The 25740-nt window shown below is 39.5% G+C and overlaps 1 protein-coding gene across 1 annotated transcript in view; it reads left to right on the top strand.

Annotated features, from left to right (window-relative positions):
* The first annotated feature begins 18493 nt into the window (after positions 1–18493).
* Positions 18494–25740, top strand: part of LOC134066033 (cation channel sperm-associated auxiliary subunit epsilon-like) — a 50635-nt gene continuing 43388 nt past the window's right edge. Inside the window, exons 1-2 of the mRNA XM_062521200.1 lie at positions 18494–18726; positions 18864–18912. Of these exons, the coding sequence (XP_062377184.1) occupies positions 18620–18726; positions 18864–18912 (156 nt within the window). The 5' untranslated portion in view covers positions 18494–18619. The remainder of the gene's footprint in view (positions 18727–18863; positions 18913–25740) is intronic.

Here is a 25740-nt window from a genome sequence, read left to right as displayed (position 1 = left end):
CTAAATATTTCAGGAATCTTTTTTGTGCTCTAGCCAAAAACATTGCATGGTAGCCTTTCTATAGTTAAGATGTAATAATAATGATAACGATGATGATAATAATAATAATAATAATAATAATCTACCTATAAATTGCAGGAGCTGTCTGTCAGTGTGTCTGTTAATCTTATCTGTCCAACCGTTCGCCCATTCGATTTTAAACTTGGCAGTCTGGGTTTATCTATATTTTAATTGTATTTATCTATAAGAAAAGCAAAAGAGAATGTTAAATGTATCGATAGAATGAGCACACCTAGCTTTCACCGTTCTACTATTTTCACTCTCCCTCATACACAGCACTGTAGGCTTGCATATCGGTCGAACCGTTAGTCAATTGGGAAACGGGTTTTCTATAGGAATTACATATTTGAACGGGCACGCACTACGCACTAATGGTAGCCTATGATTAGTGTAGAATATTACTACACTAATAATGATGATAGTTCTCCACTGCTGAATTGGATGTTTAACAGAAAGTTAAACGTAGCCTATCAATGGGGGGAAAAAGCTCTGAAGGGTTCGTACACATTTTCCATTTCAAAATTCCGTAGGCTACTCTATCACCTACACAAACTATAGTTAACCAGGCTTTATGTATTATTACCTTGTTAGCCCTCCGAAAACTCACACTTGCCCATCGTTGGATCATTTTCGTTATGATATGAAAGTGCTGTGTCGCACGGTGCACTCACATTTATAGTTTTCCATGAGAATAGTTCACTGCTGGCCTGCCAGGGGCCTCAGAAATCACCTTAGACAGTATTTTTTGTTTGCAATAATTACTTATCAGATAATGCAGTAGGTTATCTATGTCTTGGTGACTTTTACAAAATCTAGGCTAAATGAAAGTCTACCAGTGTTTTAGCTGAAAATGAGCTACGCAAACCGGGTGGGCTTGCATAGGGGTTCTCAATTTGGTTTCGGTGCCAGAGTCACTTGGGATATTTTATTTCTGATGACCCCACATAATTGTATTATACACGGTGTGGACTGACAGTTAGCTACACAAGAGTGGGAATGGTTTGGAGTAGGATTAGTGCTGCAGCTGCAAGTCTGGTTTTCACCATACTAGCTCAATCTTTCAAGCTTGAACATTGTGGGGAGGCTGCGCTTTGTTTCTACTGCACAAGAGGCGTGATCAATAATTGGCATAGTTCAGATGACTCTATACGCAATTGCCACGAGCGGGGCTATTGGTCAATTAAACTTTTACCAGAGCCGGTCGGTAGACTCGCAAATACGTCCGTCTTCTGTTTGAACTGTCCCAGCTTTGGCTGAACAGTAGTTCACTGCTGGCAGGGGCCTCAGAAATCATCTTAGACGGTATTTTTTGTTTGCAATAATTACTTATCAGATAATGCAGTAGGCTATCTATGTCTTGGTGACATACTTATCTATACCTGGAAATTAATCAAATCAAATTCCATACTTTTCCAGGTTGACCATACTGCGTAGGGGCCCTGTTCTGCCCTGGCAGTTTCGGGCATTCGCATTTTCCTGTAAAGTTACATTTGTTTCTGGAATGTGTGCAACGCTTATACTGAGCAGAAGGATTTGTGAAATAAATCAAATCTTATTTGGAGACTTGCTTTTCCCCCTATCTCCCTTTTGCACAAATCAAAAACGTTTTGATAATAATAACTTTCGAGTAAGAAAAACGATAAAGCCAACACAACATTTTTTATATAATAAATCCTAACAAATAGGATACATACACGTGTGTGAACGTTACTAAATACAAAGCCAATGTAGCCTATATGCGTAATTTTGCTCGGACAGCCCCGCCCTGCATTTCCCAAAATCAATTCGGTTAGCGCACCATTTTACTTTCTTCCTAGCTGTCTCATTGTTGAACAGGCCTGTTATGACTCTCTGGAATCAAATAAAAATGTGTAAGTATTATTGAGAACTTTTCGAGGCAAAAGCCATTTTTAATCTACTATTTCCGTGGTCTTTTGTAATTTTGTTTTTATTATTAAGTTATGACTATAATAACATGAGACGGCATAATGTTCGTCTTCCATGTGTTCGCTCGAGTTTCAGTTATGGTGTTATGGCTCCTAATGGTAAGGTGTATGTGCCCTACTACCGCAACCTGTAGCTTATGGTGAGCTGTGTGTCACTACTAAGGAGACCAACAGGAATTTTGCCAAACGAGTTCCCTTGAAAGTGTGCTGGACGTGCGCCGTCAGGCAGAGGAACGGACGATAGATAGATAGATAGATAGATAGATAGTACTCCTACATGGTGTAGATAGGCATAACCTACTTCAAGCTAGCCTATTTTTTTTTATCTGATTGCAGAGATAACCTGTATTAGCCTACCTGTACTCGGGTTGACAATTAAACATGGGATAGCCTACTATGTATTTATTACAATCCAACCCCCATCCCCTACTTCATTGTGTCGAGTCTCGACCCTTCGTGTTAACTAGCTGTTCATGAACCGTGCTCTCACTTTTGCGTTTCCGTAGCCAGGCTGACTACAAGCGTTGACCATGCTTTTCCCCCCATGATATGCAACATTTCTCGCGAAGTGAAATTATGCCCATGCTTCGGTCACGTCTGATAATGCGGCACCATGATATTATGGAACCAGGGACCGAAAAAGCATAAACTCAAAGTATCCTCTATCAGGAAATATTATTAATTTGGTCTCATCAAAAATAGTCATAGCCTACATTATTTTTGTAGTAGCCTATATATGCGCGCCAATTCATGTTGGCGCGTGTTGGCAAGCTGCAGAACCACTCTGGAGACAATGGGCAGGTTGGTATTTAAAACAACGAACAAATAGGATTCCTTAATGTCTAACTGTCCTTGAGATACCATAGAGACTCGATAACGATAGTATAGTCCACTAGTGGAAAAGCTAGGGAAAGCAGGACTTTGAATCGACACTTTGATATGCTACTATATCTTTCATGCTTCAGTGAGGTATGCTTGACTTCAAAAGTCTCCTTTGAATTTGAGCGAAGCCTACAGTTTTGTTGTTAATCTAAAACGATTAATAATGTGCATACATCGCGTATTGTTAACAGTGGTAGGCTATCAAGAAAATGGCCTATGGACGTTACAGCTTTTTAAAACATTACTATAGCGCCACACATGAAAAAAAATCATGTCGACACCTGTAATGGGTACGGTCACAAAATGTGTGATTAGAATGTTCGGTGAACTGAGAGTTCCGCATTATGATGAGACGAGATTTTCCCCACAGACAGAACACTGAAACTATAGATTGTTTGCACTGAATTCTAGAAGGAACTTGGAAAATATTTTTTTCATTCATTCATTCAACCTTTATTTATTCTCGGAGAGTCATTGAGGGTAGCCCTCATTTTCAATGAAGCCGAGATTACAGAAACAATGCATGGAACAAGAGATGTTCAAATAAGATAATAATAAGAAAATATACATTGCATTATAGAGGAGGAAGGGGGAAATAAAAAATAATAAAATAAAAATACATGAAATAATAAAAAATAAAATAATAACACAGGTTCTCTACAGGTTAAAGTCGATAGTTCAGGAATGATGTTGGAAAAATATCATGTCGACTTCAATATCGACATTTCGTTTTTATTCTCGACATTCAAAGCTAGTCAGTAGCCTAGGCAATTGTTGCTAAACCCGATTCTGAAGAACAATTTCACCAAATGTTGTTGAGCCAATTCAATCGAGTGTCCGGATTCCGTAACGGATTCAATGGCTATTTTGGAGCGGTTGCTCACTGAGTTCCGCATTGTGATGAGATGAGATCCGTTGCGGATTCAATGGCTATGTTGGAGCGGTCGCTCTCTGACAGATATGAAATGCGGCCCGAAAACCGTATAAAACAACTTGTTTGTGAATGTTTGATAACAACCGCAGATGCGTGAGCAACTCCAGCACGCGCAAAGAAACCAGTAGTGGGAAAAAGCAGAAAGCACCGGCCCGCGCATCTAGGCTACTCTTCGCAACCACGACCAGCGAGAAAGTGACCCAGCGTAGGACAGTACAGTAGCATATAAGCCAGCTCTTGCTCTCGGAAATAATACAGTTGTAAATCTATATTTTATTTTTTATTATTTGGGGTTTGCTGTCTGTCTTGTCTGTAGGCCTCTTTGGTCTCAAGGCATACTGTCAAGAAAGGACCTTGCAGTTTAGTGTTAGACTACGCTTTTTCTTGCCTCTTAGGGTAGGCATACTAAAACACAATAGAACATTACATTTAACAGTGAACAATTTAAAGTGTTGGTCAGACTACATTAAGGAGAATAGCAATAATAAACAACAATGTCAATTCAATCAATAGCCTAATGAAAATAACAGAGACACCATAGCCTACTAAGCTCAGGGTGAGGCAGGGTGAAATCCAAATCGCTTGCAGGTCAGGCTGTGTTTACCCAGGGCCAGGCTGAAGGAGAATAGCAAATAAACAATAATATCCATTCAATCAATAATGTATAATAACAATGGCATGGTAAGACTACATTATTAGGCTAGTCTACAATTAAGCAACAATGTCAATTCAATCAACAGCCAAATGAAAATAAACAATATTATGCAAACATTAACCCATAAGAAGCACTTAATAAACAAAGTACAGTGAGGAGAAAATGTATTTGATACCATGCTAAAGTTGCCTAAAAAGAGGAATATAAAATCGTCATTTGACAATTGATCTTAATGTCTTAATTCAAAAATTGAGTAAAAATAAAACCGCTAAGTACGCCAATTTTCGTTGTGATGGAAGAATGTTTCGTAAATAAATAAATGTTCTTCCTAAATGCTAGGGGGAAGTAAGTATTTGACCCCCAATGTAACCCTATGGGAATTCAACACATAGGGTTAACATAGGGGCGGGCAGATTTTTATTTTTTAAGGCCAGCTATTTTATGGATTCAGGATATTATGCATCCTGATAAAGTTCCCTTGGCCGTTGGAATTAAGATAGCCCCACATCATTACATACCCTTCACCATAGCTAGAGATTGGCATGGTGCTTTTTCCAGTAGGCCTATTAGCCTGTTTGATGCTCATTGAGCTCAATGCAAATCAAACAGGCTAATAGGCCTACTGGAAAAAGCACCATGCCAATCTCTAGCTATGGTGAAGGGTATGTGATGATGTGGGGCTATTTTAATTTCAAAGGCCAAGGGAAATTTATCGGGATGCATAATATCCTAGATCCATGAAATAGCTGGCCTTTAAAAATAAAAATCTGCCTGCCCCTATGTTAACCCTATGTGTTAAATTCCCATAGGGTTACATAGGGGGTCAAATACTTCCTTCCCCTAGCATTTAAGGAAAACATTTATCTATTTACGATACATTCTTCAATCACAAAGAAAATTGGTGTCCTTGGCGGTTTGATTTGTACTAATTTTTTGAGTTAAGGCATTAAGATCAATTGTCAAATGATGATTTTATATTCCTGTTTTAGCAGGGTATCAAATACATGTGCTCCTCACTGTACATGTTGAACAACCCTTCTGACCCCTCTTGAAAGACCCAAGACTACTGGGCAACTCATTCACTAAACATGGAAACATAGGCTATTAATAATAACGTTGTTGGTGGATCTGGTAGTTTTGTGATTCTAGCCTATGAAAGATTTTTTATCCTGTTAACTGTTCATAAGATGTCCGCTATGGGGCTTGTGCTTGTGCCGCAGTGGAGTGGTAATGGAGCCCCTGTGCTATAGGCTATATGAAAATGAATTTGCCTCAAGGGATTCATAACTTGGGATACACTTTTCTACTGACGAACTTGTGTTTGAGGGGGAAAAAAAATGATTTTCACTTCTCTTTTCTCTGTTTTGTGACACGAAATTTATCTGGCTATTCCAACCACCAGTAGACCTACTCCAAGTGGGCGTTTTTCCCCTGGCGATGAAGTTCTAACACAGACCCATGTACATGGTTCTATTGAAAAACGAGAGACATTTGACATAGTTCTCCTCTCCTCTCCTCTGTGCCCTTCTGTCTTTAGAAACCTAGAAAAAAAGATGACTTTGAGTGGACTCTCTCAGAAAATGAGTTTGTCAAATTGATGTTTGCTTTTGTATGGCAAGTTTATGTTGTAATTTAGCCTACCTCATCAAACCCTGTGAGTTGGTCTTCTAAAGAACGATGTTAAAGATCTCCTATATGATTTTAATTGATTTGACCTGGAAATAAAGCGTTGATTTCCACTTCTCTTTTCTCTGTTTTGTGTCTCAGACTACGTTGCTATTTGTCTGGGCTTGGCTTTTGATCCAGTAGCACTGTCAGCCTTGGAATGCTATGTGGAGAGGCATGGCAACAGTGCTTTTAAGATCAGGCTTTCTCATTCACCCGGAATAAACTGTATCCACCACTGGAGTACAAATGTGAGTAAAGAGTCTTTCCCTACCCTTTGAACATAATGTGTGAAGACCTCTAGGCCTACTTCATTAAAATCGATTTGGTTCTGTCATCATTAAAGTTAATCTGAACTTGAAAGTAGAAAGTAAATCATTTATTTTATTGTTGTTCTTCCCATTATGTGGGATCATTGTGGGATAATTTATCTATGATATGAATTTCTATCATAGATAAATTATAGTATGAGTGGCTTATAGTTCAGAGAAAGTCTGATCCCTTTATCTGAAACAACTTGTTGGCTGCATGTCTTTTTTTTCAGAAGTAGAAGTCTGCTTGGCTGGAATCATCAGACCCATAATGTACCGCTACAAACGTACATTTCCTGTAATCTGATCTCAGATAGCCTACTTCCTGCAGTTGCCGCCAAAATCCACTCCAATATTTGACTGTGTGGTGGCCGTTGTGTGTTGAGATTTTGTAGTGTAATATCTTTTTTTTTTTTAAAGGTTATGTTTTTGGGCTTTTTATGCCTTTAATTGGACAGGACAGTAGAGAGAATGACAGGAAGCAAGTGGGAGAGAGAGCTGGGGTGGGATCCGGAAAGGACCACGGGGCGGGAATCGAACCCGGGTCGCCGGCGTGCGGTGCAGGTGCCCCAGCCAGTTGCGCCACGGCTGGGGCCATTGTAGTGTAATATCACCCAAACCCTTTACATTGTATTTTTTTTTTTACTTTTACAATGTTTCCTAATTTCTATACATTTGTATTGTAGCAGATCAGTGCTGCAGTGTGCATAAATACACACATATGCAGCGTAGACCGCATCCTCTCCCCACTGCATGCATCCTTATAACATAACCGTACAAGTAGCCTATACATTTGGAGTATAGTGAACCTGTAGATATTCCACCATTACTTTAATCACAGGGCCTGAATTTGTGCGCAGGATTTCATTTCCCGCACCGAATTTAAGTAATTTTAGCAAGATTAACTAGCAAGGTTTGAATTGTAACTAGCTGAACGTCATGTTGCTGTTTTACACACTATCAAGCTTTCATGAAAACGTGAGCCTCCATGATACTGTATTAGGGGCTGTTGTCTTTTATTTTTTAGACTAGCCTACATGTCATGTCTCTGTCTGTTATTGTTTTGGGTTAAATCATGATTGTACAACTGGTTTGGGGTAATCAAAGTAGAGCCTGAATCCTTTGCTTTAGAAGTTTGACACTTCTACCCAGCTGCTAACAAACGGCTGAAAACTTTTTACTCAGAAACTCTACTCTATCAAAATAAAAGTCCTAGCACATTTTCAGTGCATGCATTATGTCTTGCAGCACAGGATACTACAAGTATACGAACAAGCTGGGGTACAAATGATTTTATTTATTCATTCCAGTTTACTTACTTTGGCATTAAATCATATCCATAACCATAATATGGGTTTAACAACTTCCCTCTCTGAAAGCCGCCAACCTACAAGTAGCGTTACCCGCAAACTGTATAAATCCCCCCCATTGCCCCGTTGTGAAAAATGAAATCCAGGCCTTGAATCATGACCTCAGTCTTTGATCACACCAAAACCTGGTCAAACCAACTACCCTTGTGACAGAGACCTTTTGATCATTTGATGATGTAACTTCTTGACACGATCAAGGAGAAGGCAAGGCCTTTAAATGCAGAGAAAACACACAGCGCAGGAGTCTCAGTAGACCATCACCCTAAGTAATGCGCTCACGCTGGTCTCCAAGCTTGTAGTTATAACTTTTGCTAGCTAATAAATGTCTCACCATGTTTTACAATCTCTGAAACTGCCTTTGTCTGCTTGAATGAATTTTCTTACTTCAAACCTACAGTACATTTTGATGCCATAAAAAAAATTGTGTTTCTGTTTCTGTTTCTACCACCGTTTTCTTTGAAGCATGTGAACTTTTTGTTTTTCTCCGTGTGTAATGCTCTCACATAACAAATATTACTCATGCTCTTCCAGAATACGGTTCTGGTTAACGAGGAAGGAACTTTGAAGAATGTGGTTATGGAGACTGGCAATGACTACATCATAACCAACACCTGCTTCCCTAATTATGAATACATGGGAGACTGCAGCGAAGTGAGTGTCTGTTCAGCAAGTCCAGCAAGCACTGAGTTGGCAGAGGTGGAGGTGCGGCTGCTGGGGTAAACTAGGGGTTTCACCAACTAGTGAACTAGTCGACTATTACAACCACAAGTCGGCGCTGTAGGTGGTAGCCGACTAGTCGTTAACAAAATGTTTCCCTTATCTAGCAAAGTTATCGTGACATTGATCTGGCTATTCCAACCACCAGTAGACCTACTCCAATTTCTCATTTCACATTTCTCTTCGTATGTGCCCCCCCACCCCCCTGAGAATGCAACATTCCAATTTCTAGACCAAAAAAAAATGTAAAAAGTGGATTTTGAGGGGTACAGCTCTATAGAGTTAATAAACAAATAAATTTGACTACTGAAAACTACTAGTCGTGAAAGCCGTAGGGTCAACATGGCCCTGCAATTTCACCACCAAGGAGGGGAGTCACAGGTGAAACATTTTGTTTCCTGCACAGTTCTGTCTTTTTAAAAACTTGATTTAACTATAGTTGAGTACATGGAATTCAGCTTATTATAGAAAAAGAATTATGACTTTGAGTGGACTCTCTCAGAAAAATAGTTTGTCAAATTGATATTTGCTTTTGTAAGGCAAGTGTATGTTGTAATTTACCTCATCAAACCCTTTGAGTTGGTCTTCTGAAGAACAATGTTAAAGATCTCAGCATATGATTTTAATTGATTTGACCTTTCACCCCACAGCACAAGTATACAGAGGCAAAGTGTGATGGTAGGTGCACTTTTTATATATTTTTTATGCTAGCTCAGTTGTGACCGAAACTTCTAGTTAGTGCAGTCATACTCATAGTCATACCTTTCAAAGGACCTAGACTTAGAAACAGAGGACATGCATCAAAATCCGGTCAAAAGATCAGCACTTAATTAAACAAATGGAAAAAACACTGGAGGATCACGTGAAAGGATTCTGAGACCTTACTGGTGTGAGAAGAGATCACATACGGAATGAGAGGAAAGGGGGACTGTTTACATTAGGTGCACAAAAGGCTCTTCCTGTACACAGATTTGTTTCCGGTGGAAATTAAACTGTTGTAACGGTATCTTCTGTTACATAATGCTCGTTAAATCTTCCACTCTGACACTGAATATCTTGTTCAACTAATAATAACAATTTCAACACGTATAAATCTTTCTTTGTCGTAACGTGCTGATTCCCAGGTGCAACAGGGTCCGTGTAGACACTAATTGCATTACCAATAGCGGCAGGCTCAAACACACCTGGCTCCATCGGAAACACACGAGCGTACAGAGAGCCTTTCCTGCACGTAGCCTGTTATCAGGGGAATTTGAGCTGTGACTGTGAGTGGAAGGAGAGTTCAGAGCGGTTGAGAACTTGACGCAGACGTGACACATACACATACACATACAGTACAAGTTTGTCACTATGACTCGTGAAAGAATACACTCTAAATGTTTTTCATGTCTGTTTTTGTCTTGCAGATATTTGTCCTACTGCTGCTTCGTTGGACGGTAAAAATAAGTTCTGAACTCATACATTGGTCCACACACAGGTGCTGGTCATATCAGGAATTCTAGGAAACAGTTGATTTGTTTCAGTAATTCCATTCAAAAACTGAAACTTGTATAATGTATACATTCATTCCACACAGACATAGGCCACGTTTACATGATGTTTTTAATTCCGAATTAGTTTATTCGGAATTAAATAGTTCGGAATGAAAATATTCTCCTTCGAGTTTACATGGAAATAATAATTCCGAATTGGCGTTTACATGGAAAATATGTTAATTCCGCTTTATTGTATTCCGCAGAACCTCTGGGGGTCGGGAAGGGTTCAGATTGGACAGGCGGCGCATGAACGTAGCCTAATGAGGTCTACCGGAAGAAAACAAACGTTAGCTGGCTAGCGGCTTTTTTGTCATCTCGGGTTAACGTTACAAAATCCCCCCAAAATCCCCCTTTATGCAGAGCTGTTCCATTGAAGTCTATGGACATGACACGCATGACACATCCCCTTTATGCAGATGAAGTGATCCCCGTTTTGCGCCCATAGACATGAACTACGACGACGTATCTTGCTCCGCCTTAAGGATCTTTGGTCTAGTTCAGTAGGCTACACAATCATGGGGAAGACTGCTGACTTGACAGTTGTCCAAAAGACGACCATTGACACCTTGCACAAGGAGGGCAAGACACAAGGTCATTGCTAAAGAGGCTGGCTGTTCACAGAGCTCTGTGTCCAAGTACATTAATAGTGAGGCGAAGGGAAGGAAAAGATAGAAAGTGGTAGAAAAAAAGTGTACAAGCAATAGGGATAACTGCACCCTGAAGAGGATAAAAGACAAAACCCATTCAAAATGTGGGGGAGATTCACAAAGAGTGGACTGCAGCTGGAGCCAGTGCTTCAAGAACCACCACGCACAGACGTATGCAAGACATGGGTTTCAGCTGTCGCATTCTTTGTGTCAAGCCACTCTTGAACAAGAGACAGCATCCAAAGTGTCTCGCCTGAGCTAAAGACAAAAAGGTCCAAAGTTATGTTCTCTGATGGAAGTCAATTTTCCATTTCCTTTGGAAATCAACGTTCCAGAGTCTAGAGGAAGAGAGGAGAGGCACAGAATCCACGTTGCTTGAAGTCCAATGCAAAATTTCCACAGTCAGTGATGGTTTGGGGTGCCATCTGCTGGTGTTGGTCCACTGTGTTTTCTGAGGTTCAGGTTCAACACAGCCGTCTACCAGGACGTTTTAGAGCACTTCATGCATCCTGCTGCTGACCAACTTTATGGAGATGCGGATTTCATTTGCCAACAGGACTTGGCACCTGCACACAGTGTCAAAGCTCAGTATCCCTGTTTTTAATTGGCCAGCAAACTAGCCTGAACTTAACCCCATAGAAAATCCATGGGGTATTGTGAAGAGGAAAATGCACTATGTCACCCAACAATGCATAAGAGCTGAAGCTGAGCAACCTGATCGACTCCATGCCACATCACATTGCTGTAGTAGTTCAGGCAAAAGGAGACCCAACTAATATTGAGAACTGTACATGCCCATACTTTCCATGTTCATACTTTTTAGTTGGCCAACATTTAAAGAAGTTGGTCTTGGTCTTAAGTAATATTCTAATTTTCTGAGATACTGAATTTGAGATTTTCATTAGTTGTTAGTGACAATCGTCAATTTAAAAGAAATTTAACAATTGAAATATATCAGTCTGTGTGTAATGAATATACAAGTTTCACTTTTTGAATGGAATTACTAACATGAATCAACTTTTTGATGATATTCTAATTATATGACCAGCACCTGTATAATTCGTTCTTTGGTTTTTCCATTTAAAACTAACCATCAAAAAAAACAAAAGTGAAAAACATGAATGACGAGTCATTTTCCATTTTCCAAAATTCTACTCAAAACGAAAAATCTGATAACAAAACAAGCTCTCACGTTCCATTATTGGTTTTGTTTACTTGCCAGAACTAAAGATCATTAAGGGCAGAGCAAGATACTTCATGAGAAGCCACTTCCTGGAACCCGAATCGCAGGGGGGGGGGGGGGGGTCAAAATCCCCCTTTATGCAGAGCAGAGGCAACAACTGTTCCATTGAAGTCTATGGGCATGACACACCCCTTTATGCAGTGGAAGTGATCCCCATTTTGTGCCCATAGACAGGAACTATGACGAAGTATCTTGCTCCACCTTAAGGATCTTTGCCAGAATACAACTGGAATGACCCGGAAGTTACCGTTGTCCTCAAGTAGAAAGCATAAGCCTACAACATTAATTTACTCAATTCTCTTTAGTTTCTGGAGTCAGTTAGTTTACTGATCCAATGTTGTTTAATAAGTATGTCCACACACACAGGGTGTAAAAACAGAGATAGTTCTTTCGTTTTGCAAAATATTTTCATCCACACATGGATACGCAAAAACAACTTTTGAAGGCTGAACGATCAACAATATGGCCAGTATAATCCACTAGGTTGCAGTATAAGATCAGAAATTAACTGCAGTGTTGGTAATCCACTTGAAACATGAAACACTTCGGATTACATAATCAAAGTTCATATAGTCAGAGAGGGTTAAAGCGGAGCGAGAGGCGCAAACGTTCGATCATTTCCGCGTTCTGTCTTCGCAAAGGGGAGGAGGGCTAAATCCCCCTATAAGCAGACCTGTTAACATTCGAACTGAACTGCTTGCCAATCTGACAGAGATCGATATCCCACTATGACGTCTTTGCGACACGCCTCTTTAAGCAGAGGAACTGTTCGAATTTTTCTTCCATAGAGATGCATTATGTTGCTCTATCTTGTCAATAATTAAGGATCTTTATTAGTCTACAGTCTATGGCCAGACAATTCTCTGACATAATAACCTGAGCCATGGCCATAAGTACATATTTTTAACTGCGTTTATGCGTTTTGGCTTTTCGTCCACACGAAAACTCAGTTTTCAGTCACTGAAACAGATATTGAAACCCAAAAGGCCAAAGTGGAGATTTTCGAAAACTCTGTTTCAGAGATTTTAGAATGTGACGTTTTCCCTTTTCTTTAAAATGTTGTGAGATCTCTGATTGGCCAATATTGCCATATCTTTGACTTGTTCAGCCTTCAACAGCTGATTTTTGCGTAGCCTGTCTGTGTGGATGGAATCATTTTGCAACACAAATGTAAACAAAACGACTGAAGGAACGTGAGAGCTTGTCCATATTAATGTTTAAAGTACAATTTTGGAAAAATTAAGAATGGCTCGTTATCCGTGTTTTTATTTTGATTTTAGAAACGGATATAGATAAATAAGGGTATCTTTTTTATGGAAAAACAAATGAACGAATCATACGCAGACGCTACATATCTGCAGGAGGCCATAATTTACTGCCATTGCTAGTCATGACTGCGTCAACAAACAGTTGAATGTGTTTCAACATCATTAAAAGTGCAATACAAGTTAGTATAGGTACTGTCTACATATTTAGAGACACATAAGTAAAATCATACTTTTCCATTTTTTTTTCAGTTACCTCAAATGGAAAAGCCACTGCTGTCCTCTCAAGCTATTACATTGTTCTTTTGATATGGCTATTCATTTACCTTGCAATGTAACTACATTTGAGCTATGGATCATATTTGCAGGTGTAAAATATAATAGAATGAAAATGACAGCTATTTTATAATTTTGATCATGTTCGTGTTTGAATACAAATGTTATGATTATTTTTAATCAAACAAATTCTAAATAAATTAATTCTAAATTCTAAATAAATTTTCAGATTCTCAGATCTAATCTTATGGCCACCTAAGGAACAGCGGTGAGATCACAACACATGATTGGTACAGTGTATCCCCAACACATCACATGATTGGCACGATGTATTCACATGTCATCTTTTGGATCTTTCACACTGGATTGTGGATCCAAACATTGTAATGCTTTGTTTGACACTGTCTTGACAGGTTTAAAATAAAATATGTTGAACCATGAGTTGAGTTGTCTAAATCTATTGGTGTAAAATAATTTCTAAATGAGTTAATACTGTTTTGTAGTCATAGAAATTAAACGTTATTTTGGTGAACCTACAAACCTAACAGTGTTGCATAGTTTCTGCATAAGAGCAGTGATGTATAAAGTACTAGAGATCCAGACTTGAGTAGAAGTACAAGTGCTCTATCAAAAAAGTGACTTGAGTAGAAGTAGAAGTGCTCTTTAAAAACCGTACGTAAGTGGAAGTACTAAAGTATTAAACATGTTTTGTACTTAAGTATTGCAAGTAGTTTATTTTTTAAAATACTACTCAAGTGCTGGAAGTAAAAGTAGAAGTATTGTGTAATTAGCTGATTTGCGAACGAGATGGGTGCAAAAGGTATCAGCACAATCGTTCAGTGCAGGCCCCTTGGCAGACACACGGGGGCCATAGCCTAGGCCCTAGACTAGGCTATAAACATAGTTAAACAAGGTGAATAAATATAACTGTATGGGTTTCCCAATGTCATTTGTAGGGGTGTTATGACCGATACAACTCACTTTTAATACAATAATAGGTATGCAGAATCATTGATCATCTGTAGCCATCTATCTATCTATCTATCTATCTATCTATCTAATGCATCAGTCAGTAGCCACAGCATGAAAAATACATGATAAGACTATAGTGTCACAATTGTTTTAACATAAGTTAAGAATTTTGATACTGATGATTTGATATGGGAGCCCCACCACACCAGTGGAGACCAGACATTACAAGGCATACTTCCCCACACTCAGTGAAAAGGTGGCTTCATATCATATGTTTGTATTTCAAACATTTTGAAATTCATATGAAGTTTACATTAGGCCTACAGTATTTATGATCTGCACAATTAGTTAAAATACATACTGTAGTATGTTGAGTATTTGATATTGTTTTTTTTATTTTGACTCACATTTTACACGATTGTCATATTGACTTACATTTATCTTTAATGTCAATTGTCTAATTGAGTGCCTGTCACTTTAAAAGAACATGAGAGTAATTAGGCCTCAGTCGTGGTAGGTTATCCGGCTAGTCTAGAATAGGCATAATGCATAGGAATATGTGGAGGTGATGCTTATGTTTTCAATGTAATCTATGTAGTTTAAATAAATGTTCTAAAACCAAACAAGTGGAAGAACACAATATTCAAGTAGTAGGCTAGTTATTGTGGGGTGCTACACAGACTGAAGTCGGAGACCAAGAAGAAATGTTGCAATTTAAAAACGGGATTACTCGAGAATGACTTATTGTACAAATGAATGCTTCTCATGTAGCCTAACTTCACCTTGATTTTCTCGCAAACCCTTAATTACAGCAACTATTTACTCCCATTGGAAAGCTAAGATCGTGCTGTCAACAAGTGACACGCATCAGTGTGACCAGAGCCATAGATAGAGAGAGTTGCGACACTCTTTGATGTTGCCGCCACGATCAAAAGTTCCAAAAAAACCTGTGCTGAATGGCTGAATCGCAGGAGGGTGGGATGTACTTCTGATGCTGAAAGGTGTAATCAATTAATTCATTGACTACTGACCAAGAGATTGGCTGTAAACAGTTCCAAAAGCCCCATAACGAGGAAATAGCCTGGAAAAAGCGCTGCCATTTTTTCCTATGGAAGTCTATGGGAGTGTCGCCACTCTGTTTTATCTACCGCTCTGAGTGTGACTAGGACTTTGTGAGCAATCCGGAACGGATTTGTTCGTGACCGACACACCAGTAACGAGTAACGATGGAGCACATAAAAAATGTATCGGAGTAAAAGTACTATACTCATCAAAAATATGTAGTGAAGTAAAAGTAGAAGTAGGAGAAAAAAATAATACTCCAGTAAAGTACAGATACTGCATTTCAGTACTTAAGTAGAGTAGCCTACTTAAGTAGTTCTACTTCGTTACTATACATCTCTGCATAAGAGTAAGTTGTACTCTCAAAATCTGTCTTTATTTTCTTATTTGTGGTGCTCAATGTCATCTTGTCAAGTGGTACATTTTACCTTATCAGGTGCTGAAAGGACACTGGATCAGTTTCAATTGTATTATTTCAATGTTGCAAAAGTTACTATTACAGTTGTTGAAGTAATATGAAATGATGCCTGTGAATGAGTGTATTTGAACACTAGAGGTGCGTTGTGGTGGAATTCACCTCTGTTATAGTGTGACAGCTGTAGCCTACGCCTAAGCTTCCCTGAATTTCCCCTTATTCCCTGCATGTTCTGTACAATGTTGCACGGTGAAAAACTGTTTCATACTCCTCTGGGGTACAGTAAATAGTAGGCTATTGGGTGTGTGTGGCTTGGGTCAAAGCCTTCGGTTGGCTTTGGCTTGGGTGTGGAAGGAGTTGGTTCCCACGCTGCGGAGGACCCCTTTCTAGTTTTCATGTAGCCCAGCGGGTGCGGCGAAAGTCTTGAGGCAGAGGTATGGTGTCATCAAAATGCGATCCAGTAGAGTTGTAGTTTGTGCTGTTTCTGTAATGCATTGTATTGTGCTCATCATATACACTGGCAACGTTGTTTTTATATCTTGGCAATGTCCGGTGCACAAATGTATTCACGTTGCAGCTGGATGCAGATAATGGAGTTTGTTGCAGAGTGTGCGGTATGTGGCTGCTATCGGTGTGAATGAGATAGGCTGTGTACAGAAATCGATGCGTCTTGCGTGATGCATGCCTGATTGCTATTTTTATTTTGGGGGGCTTCAGACAGAGCAATAAAATGTCAATTTAAGAGTCATTGCACGAGAAAACCAGGCAAAACCAACAGGAGGTAGGAAGTTGGGGGTCGGCCAAATCGGCTCATACTTTGTATATGTGATAAGTATGTGGAACTATGAACAGCCATATACTTAAAACCCTCAAACTCTTTTTTGTTGTGGAGTTCTGGGGCCCCTCTCAGAGAACCTCAAAAATCCAACAATTCATGGCTGAAAATGACTGAAATTGCCATTTCTACCCTGATTATCCTGATAAAGATATGAACATGAGCTTTATGTTTCCATAGAGCTTAGGTAGAATAGTTTTAAAGACCAAAAGGTGCACTAGGGGGTTACCTGCACCACTGAAAGCAGAATTTTCATCCCTCTAAAATTGGTCATTTTTAGGAGGCATTATCTCACATTCGCAGTGGCTTTGGTGGATGGTTTTACTGTTGCTGGACAGAGGAACATCTTCTGATTCAAAAGGCCCCCGTTTTTAAAGACAAAAATGGTATGTATTTCAATCGGATTGAGAGTCAAACTGAAAATGTCCCCGTTTTTGTCCCACATTTTTGGGATTATCTTCCCGGTTATGGTCCCGAACATCGTCACCTTATCTTAAAATAGCCTAATTAACACCACTGTATGAGAGGTAAACTAGATAAATGTATGCTATGGAAAGCCAATTTGAGCAAACTTGGGGCAGATAATAAGGGATAAAGGAAAACTGGGGGTAACAAATAAAGATCGGAGCCTAAAATTGAACATTTCTCTAGATCTCTTTCTCTTTCTCTTCCATTCAAACGGGCATGTGGACGAAATCGGTCGTAAATATGGCGGCGTTCGACTTGATAGTCAAGTCAAGTCAAGTCAAGTCAAGTCACTTTTATTTATATAGCACATTTAAATACAACGGGAGTTGACCCAAAGCGCTTTACATTGGCAGAAATCAGGTTAGGGCAGGACAGTAGATAAAAGGAGCCCAAGAATACACAGGTCTTGACAAAACAATGCATAAAATAAGTAAAAAGAAAACAAAATTAAGATCAGCAATCAGCATAGAATAAAACAGGTGAAATAGAATCAAGCAAGAAAATAAAAGAAGTAAAACAAATAAGAGGGTTAAAAGCAATAGACTAAGTGAAATAAAATATATAGAATAAAACAGGTGAAATAGAGTCAAGCAAGAAAATAAAAGAAGTAAAAAAGTAAGGTTAAAAGCAATAGACTAAGTGAAATAAAATAAAATATATAAAAATAAATTAAAATAGAAAATAAAAATAATAAATAAAAAAGGCAGTGGGGAATAAGGGAGGGTGTTAAGGGTTGTTAAAGGCAAGAGTGACGTAGGTGGCACAAATGAGACAACAAAGATTTTTCCATGACACTACTCGACAGGAGGTTATTTTGTTTGCACCTTGGCACATCAAATCTCATTTATTGTGCACATTTCACATCATATATCTTTTGGGTATATTATGGCATAAAATACCACAGAGACAAAAAAAAAGTATTTTGGTTATTTAGGCTATTGTAATCTCACAATGTAGGCTAAACAATGAACCCGGCCCAGCATTGAAAGGGCTTGCTGCTACGTGGCGCATTGCTTATGTGAAAGTTTCTTGTTATAACAATATCTTTTTTCACGTTTAAACAAAGATAAGTATCATGTTATTACATGAGATCATCACGGTATAGCATGTAAATATCCTGTTATATTTTCACGTTTTTACCATAGACTGTAAAAAATAGGTTTTTACAAATGCTGTCAACCGTCTAGCTACTTCCTACGTCACCTTCAGCCGACACACATTTGCATAATCTCACTTCGCTGGCTGCCCTGTTGATTTTTGCGGTCAATGATCTCTCTTGTCTCTTCCTTCATTGTTATGATGGTTAATTAGAGTTGTGTGTTAAACACAGGTGTAGCTGCTACCATTTGAATTCAAAAACAATGAATGTCTTCTGTGGCTTCTGTCAAATGTATCGTAGTTCACTCTCTTTGACGGTAACATTGTTCTTGATCCTTCTGAACTTCAAAACCATCAGTGGGCTGTGGAGGTAAGTTTCCAAGCAGTTGCTAACTTTAGCTGCTAGCAGCTATGGTTTGAAGGACATTGCAGCTATGGTTTGAAGGACATTGAAAATACTCTAACGTTATATCTATGATTGAAACCATTGTCTGTTTTCTGCTCTAGATACAGAAATGTTTTGGACAACGAGAAATTATTCACAACGGGAAAGCCGGTACTGTAACCTTAATCCAATTCTTTAAAACTGTAACTTGAAGTTAACCTTAAATTACTGCTAGCAGCTACTCTCACTTGCTAATGTTTAGCAGCTTCTGATGAATTCACCCTATCTGAATTATAAAGTTACCTTTAGGCAATGAGAAAGACTTGCTAATGTTTAATGATGAATTTGTCATCTCTGAAGTGTAAAGTTAACGTAGGTTTAGACCAGATATTATAGAATGATATGCAGTGTGTTAACCAGTGAAGTGTAGTTTCCTCATTCATCGTTCATCCCACTCAGTCAACAGATGATGGGTGACTGCGAGCTTTTGAGTGGGCCTCAAAGTCGCTAGGTTATGTTAGGATATACTAGGTTATATTATGTTATGTTAGTTTCTCAATTTTTTTGGTGGTTTCCATCAAAGATCATAGAGCGCTACCCCTGTATGCTGTATTAGCGGCGCTCTATGATCGTTGGTAGACTCTATGGGCGGCTCTTGCGTTCATGTGGCTGGGAAGTGGGAACTCCTCACTTCCAAAGAACTAGCTCTCTGTCTCAAACCGACTACTTCCGTGAGTACACTTTCGTGCAGCACCCTATGTGCCCTGTGTGCTTACTGGCATAGTGTGCACATTTTAACAGAATAGTGTCGTCTCATATCAAACGCTAACCTCCGTGCACTTCACGGAAATGACGATCGTAACGTTTAAATATGTTTTTATTGGTGTCCTCAATTCCACCGTGACATGGGCCCTATTGCACAAAACTAGGATAAGGGATTAACCCGGGATATCTTGGTTATCCTGGCTCAATTTATCCATGATCCAGTTGCACAAAAGCGGGATAGGGGGCAGCAGGATATGTTATGGTATAAGTTACCATGGCGATTTATTCTGTGGAGCTAGCCTGCTCCTGACCAGGCTAACATCCAAGATAAGTTGATTCTAATGGTAATTACAGTGCATGGAAATGCACTGTATTGTTATTCCTAGGCTTTTTCTTTTTATTATTTTTACAGTGCATGGAAATGCACTGTATTGATATTCCTTCGTTTTTTCTTTTTAATTATTAGAGTGCATGAAAATGCACTCTACTGTTATCCGATTTATTCTTATAGGTCATTATTAGAGTGCATGAAAATGCACTCTACTGTTATCCGATTTATTAGAGTGCACTCTACTGTTATCCGATATCTTCTTATCTTTATTATTTTTCTTCTAACGTTTTTGTGCGTGCAATTCAGCTTGAACCGTTTAACGTAGAAACTTCATTCAAACTGCGCTGCGTAGGTCTTACTTAGGTGACTTCAGCTATGCATTTTTCAACTTTGTAACTTTTATACTTTTTGAACTATTAAATAAAAACTATTAAAATTCCCCCCATAGACTTAACATTACGATTATGACATCATAATAGAGCAATTAGAATCTTATGCCAGGTGGCCAGTCCAGCTGCAGCAGCTCTCTCTCTCTCAGGCTTTAAGCATACAATCTCTCTGTGAAGACTACATATCCTACATTAAACTGTTTCCTCTTTCCACAACTGTTTCAAAATAAAAGTCCTCACTGCAATAATACACTATTGAATCATTTAACCATTGAAACTACTCAACTTTTTAACTGTTCAACCATTCCAACTGTCAGTTATCATCAACTATGCCTCCAGTCAACTATATGAAACCACTATGTACCTAGCAACCAACATAGCAACCATTAAAATTAAGCGTTTATGACAGTTTCCATAGCAACCAATATGATTATACTGCAGTAAGTTCTTTATTCCTGATAGTAGCCACCATGGATACCCTAGCAACAAATGTTTCAAAATAAAAGTCATCACTAGCAAGTTAGCTAGTTAGCATGGTTAGCATTGTTAACATTTTTAACATAACTGCTAGAAATCATTAGCTAAGTTAGCTAATCAACCTGGTTAGCATTGTTAACATAGTTAGCATTGTTAGCATAGTTAGCATTTTTAACATAACTGCTGGAAATCATCAACTAAGTTAGCTAATCAACCTCGTTAACATAGTTAGGTTAGCTAATCTGGTAATCAGGTTTGCTAATTCAATTTCAAACTGTCTATCTTCGCACTATCAACTTTCAAAAACTATGAAACCACCATGTCTACCCTAGCAACACCTTAGTAACCATATCTACATGATTTATCTGTACATTTTTGCATTTTCATGCACTCGTAATTTCCTTGGAATTACATTCTCTAGTTACAGTGCATGAAAATGCACTGTACTGTTATCCCTAGGCTTCTTCTTCTTCTTCTTCTTCTTCTTCTACTACTTCTTATTATTACAGTGCATGAAAATGCACTGTACTGTTATCCCTAGGCTTCTTCTTCTTCTTCTTCTTCTTCTTCTACTACTTCTTATTATTCTTCTTCTAACGCACGCAATTCAGCTTGAACCGTTTAACGTAGAAACTTCATTCAAACTGTGTTACGAAGGTCTTGCTTAGGACATCAGCGCAATGTATTTTTTAACTTTGTAACTTTTATACTTTTTAAACTATAAATTAAAAACTATTAACAATTTCCCCATAGACTTAACATTGCTCATTATGACATCACGGCAGCAATTAGAATGTTACCCCAGCTGGTCAGCCACCTGGGCACCAACTGTCAGTTTCTCTCAGGCTCCTCTCTGAAGACTACGGCTGCATCCGAATAGTCAGTACATACTAGCTTCGGTTAGAACGTACTACTCAACCGTCAATTTAGTACGTTATTTATGTATGCGAGCGAGTAGTAGGCAACAATTCGGACGTACTGGGCATCCATCTTGCCTGTCCTTTGACCCCGGATGTTTACATGTGACGCCAACACACATGACGCACATCGACGGATGCCGCGAAATTTTAAAGCCACTTCGGAGAATTTACCTCAGGCCGTCATTCATCTTGTTTTGCTTGATACGACTGAACGTATTTTCGAGAGTTTCCCTCAGAGCCGTTCATTCGTCTTCTTTCGCTTGACACGACTGGATATATTTACGAGAATTTACCCTAGAGCAGTTAATTCATCTTGTTTTGTTTGACACGACTGAACGTGTGCGAGAATTTACATTAGTAGCTAGTTCATTCGTCTACGACTGAACATATTTTTAGAAAATGTCCAACACAGCGAGAATGGCACTTGACATCGCCGCAAGAAGGCGTCGTCGTGTATCGTCGCAAAGAGCGACATTCAGGCAGCTTTTGATGGATTTTTGTAGGAGCTGGGTAAGTCATGTTTTAAATTCTCCACTTCACCAGTGTTTTAAATTAAATTAAGGCTGTTGTCAACTGTCGGTCCAAGATATATGTATATATATATAAAACGAGAACCCACGTTACTCAATTAATTGACAAAGTGAGCTAAAGTATTTGTTAATTGTTTCATAATTCACATAATTCATAATTATTTCATAACTCACACTATTAGTTGACACTGACAGCTATCACGTACCACTGAAATGAGAGAACAAGTCAGTCAGAAATAGTTTGAGTTCATTCATTAGTTCATGAACATTAAATTATTTACATTTTCATATGAAAAAAAATACAGCTAATTTATTAACACTTTGCATAATAAATTCATTGACAGACTTTGGGTCCAACATCCTACTGCCGGCTGAATACAGCGGTTCCCATCCTGCGGTCGTACTTCAGTGATGTGGATCTGAAGGGGGATCTCCGCTTGTCACGGCAGAGTATCAATGCACTCACTGCGGCACTGAGGTCAGACTCTGACCATGGATGGCAGAGAGACATAGAGGTACTCGTGTTTCTGTTTTTTCTTGCCCATGCAGCAACCTACCCAGTGGTATCCAAGGCTTTTGATATACCACGGTCCACAGTACACGACATAGTCCACCGGATCTGCACGGCTGTCTTGGCCATTCTCCGGAGGGTTATTGTGTTTCCTCAGAACCTGGAAGTGGTGGGTGCAGGTTTTGCAGAGAGGGCTGGGTCCCCAGCTTTTAATGTGGCAGTGGGGGCCATAGATGGCTGCCACATCCGCATAAAGCCACCATCAGCTGATGGTGCCTGCTATTTGAATAGGAAGTTGTTTCATTCAATTCAGATGCAGGCCATCTGTGACCACCAGGCCAAATTTGTGGATGTGTTTGTAGGGTACCCTGGCTCTGTACACGACTCCAGGATACTGAAAAACAGTCCGGTGTATACCGGGGGGTTGTACCCACCTGCAGGGTGGTGCATTCTTGGGGATGGTGGGTATCCGTGCCTGAGTGAGCCTATGTGTCTGATGACACCATATAGAGAACCAGTCCGGAACCCTGTACATGCACGGTACAACAAACGGCATGCACAGGCTAGAAATGTAATCGAGAGGGCATTTGGGATGATGAAGGCAAGGTGGCGTTCGCTTTTTTTTAAAGCTTTGGAGGTCAGTCCTGCTTTTGTACCCCAGGTTGTGACGTGTTGTGCCATTCTGCACAACCTTTGCATCGCCAACGGGGACATTGTCGAGCCTGACGTCAATGACCTGGACGATGCTGATGATCAAGCAGATGAGAGAGCCATTGAGACGAGGCGTGGTGACAATGTACGGGACAATCTGGCTGCAGCAGTGTCTGCCCCTGTACAGGGGGTTCCAGCACTTCACGAGCATGACTACCTGTAGAAAAATGTAGTGTGTTAATCACAAATACATGTTTGTAGTGCATATCTGCCACCTGTTACCCGTGCCTACCCTTTTTTAAAAATGTGTCCTACTTCTGTGTTTATTTATTTTAAAGGTTATGCTGCTGCCATTTCTATTTATTTTAGCTGTTATGTTTATGGTGAGGTTTAGGTTGTGGGTATGGGTGTACAGTCTGTGGGACTGTTACAGTTTATGTGCTCTGTCCTGCTGCCATTTATAGTTATTTTCCAGGTTGAAGGCGTACAGTCAGTGGGCGTGTAACACTTGCAGGAGGGCCTTTACGGATCCCAAGTGAGACACCAATCTGCAAAACTGCCACCTGGTAGTCGTGCCATCGCTGTGTTGTTTCTATGTGTCCCGTCCTGCTGCCATTTCTATTTATTTTAGCTGTTATGTTTATGGTGAGGTTTAGGTTGTGGGTATGGGTGTACAGTCTGTGGGACTGTTACAGTTTATGTGCTCTGTCCTGCTGCCATTTATAGTTATTTTCCAGGTTGAAGGCGTACAGTCAGTGGGCGTGTAACACTTGCAGGAGGGCCTTTACGGATCCCAAGTGAGACACCAATCTGCAAAACTGCCACCTGGTAGTCGTGCCATCGCTGTGTTGTTTCTATGTGTCCCGTCCTGCTGCCATTTCTATTTATTTTAGCTGTTATGTTTATGGTGAGGTTTAGGTTGTGGGTATGGGTGTACAGTCTGTGGGACTGTTACAGTTTATGTGCTCTGTCCTGCTGTACTTACAATATAGAGTTTGAGTTCTCAATTTGATTTTGGATATCGTTTTTGAACTGAACATATGTTAAAGCCCACATGTGTACAGAAAGGTAAGTTACTGTACTGTTACAGTACGCAAAGGTAAGATACTGTATATTTACACTACTGACTTGTCATAAAGCTGGTTCACGGTCATTGTTTTGTAAATTACAAAGTAGCTTCTGATGTAGCAAACTACATTTGTGAAATGTATGTAACTTAGCTTGCTACATTAGGTCTTTGAGTAGCTTTTGTGCTGTTAAGCTTAATTTAATTGAGCAGCTGGTAGCTTAGCTCTCTACATTTTCTAAGTAGCTTGCCCATCGCTGCCTCTACTATTATGTGAAATTTATGCCATTAACCTTGTCTCCCATTTTCTCTCGTCTTACTAATGTCCACTCTTGGCCTGTACCTTGACATGATGAGCTCTGTTTTTAAGTCTAGATTTTAAAAGACACTGCTTCAGTGCTTTTCATATTTAGGTATGGTGTACTGTGGAACTTCAACCACCTCAGGGTTTTATTGGAATGGACCACTTCTGCTGTGTGCTTGTGTGACTGGTGCCCCAGTCATGCATCCCATGGTGGCCACTGACAGTACCTTCACCAGTGCTGACCACCCTCCACTATGCCTTAGTTATGTGTAACACCATATAGTTGATATACTTATTAATACTAAGCATCATGACTTATAGTAATACTAACCCACTGTATATCTCTCTTTCTTCCCCCATACCTCACCTGTGAGTTAAACCATTACCAGTCATCAGCCATCCTTGTGCCTTCCCCTCATCACACCCGAAGTCCCATCCCTGACTGCCCTACCATCACCTGCTGCTGTCCCTTTTCCCCGGATTCCTGGCCCACACATCCTAGCAACCCATTACTGTCCTTAAGAAAATTACTAATCCCTATGGACAATTTATTCCTTACACTGGACTATGTGAACTTTCAAACATTGAATGACCACACCGTTCTCAAACTGACCCAAGGCAGATGGGTTGGGCCCTTGAGTCGTGGATCTGTCCGAGGTTTCTTCCTATATGGATCTCCAATTCCAGGGAGTTTTTCCTCGCCCCTGTTACTCATGGGCTCTCTCTCTAATGTTTAACACTCTGTAAAGCGCCATGAGACATGTGCAATGCTTGAGTGATCTGTAAGTTAAATTAAATAGATAAGGTCTAGATTGCTCTAGTAAATAAACAAGTCGGCTCCAGTAGTCAATTACAGGTTCTATCAAATGTGACAACTTGCATAACATGATAAATACAAATTGAACAAAACTACAGAAATGTTTCAATAAATATTTATTTAAATAAAATGTTCAATGTTAATAAATTTCATGTTCATTTCTTTAACTGGAGAAGGAGAAGGAGGAATCGCTCCTCCCTCTCCTTCGCCTCTCTCTCTCTCTTCTCCTCTCGCTCTC

This window comes from Sardina pilchardus, chromosome 19 (genome assembly GCF_963854185.1).
Source record: "Sardina pilchardus chromosome 19, fSarPil1.1, whole genome shotgun sequence".
Lineage (NCBI taxonomy): Eukaryota > Metazoa > Chordata > Actinopteri > Clupeiformes > Clupeidae > Sardina > Sardina pilchardus.
The sequence above is the reverse complement of the archived record's forward strand: the minus strand, read 5'-3'. Positions and strand labels throughout refer to the sequence as shown.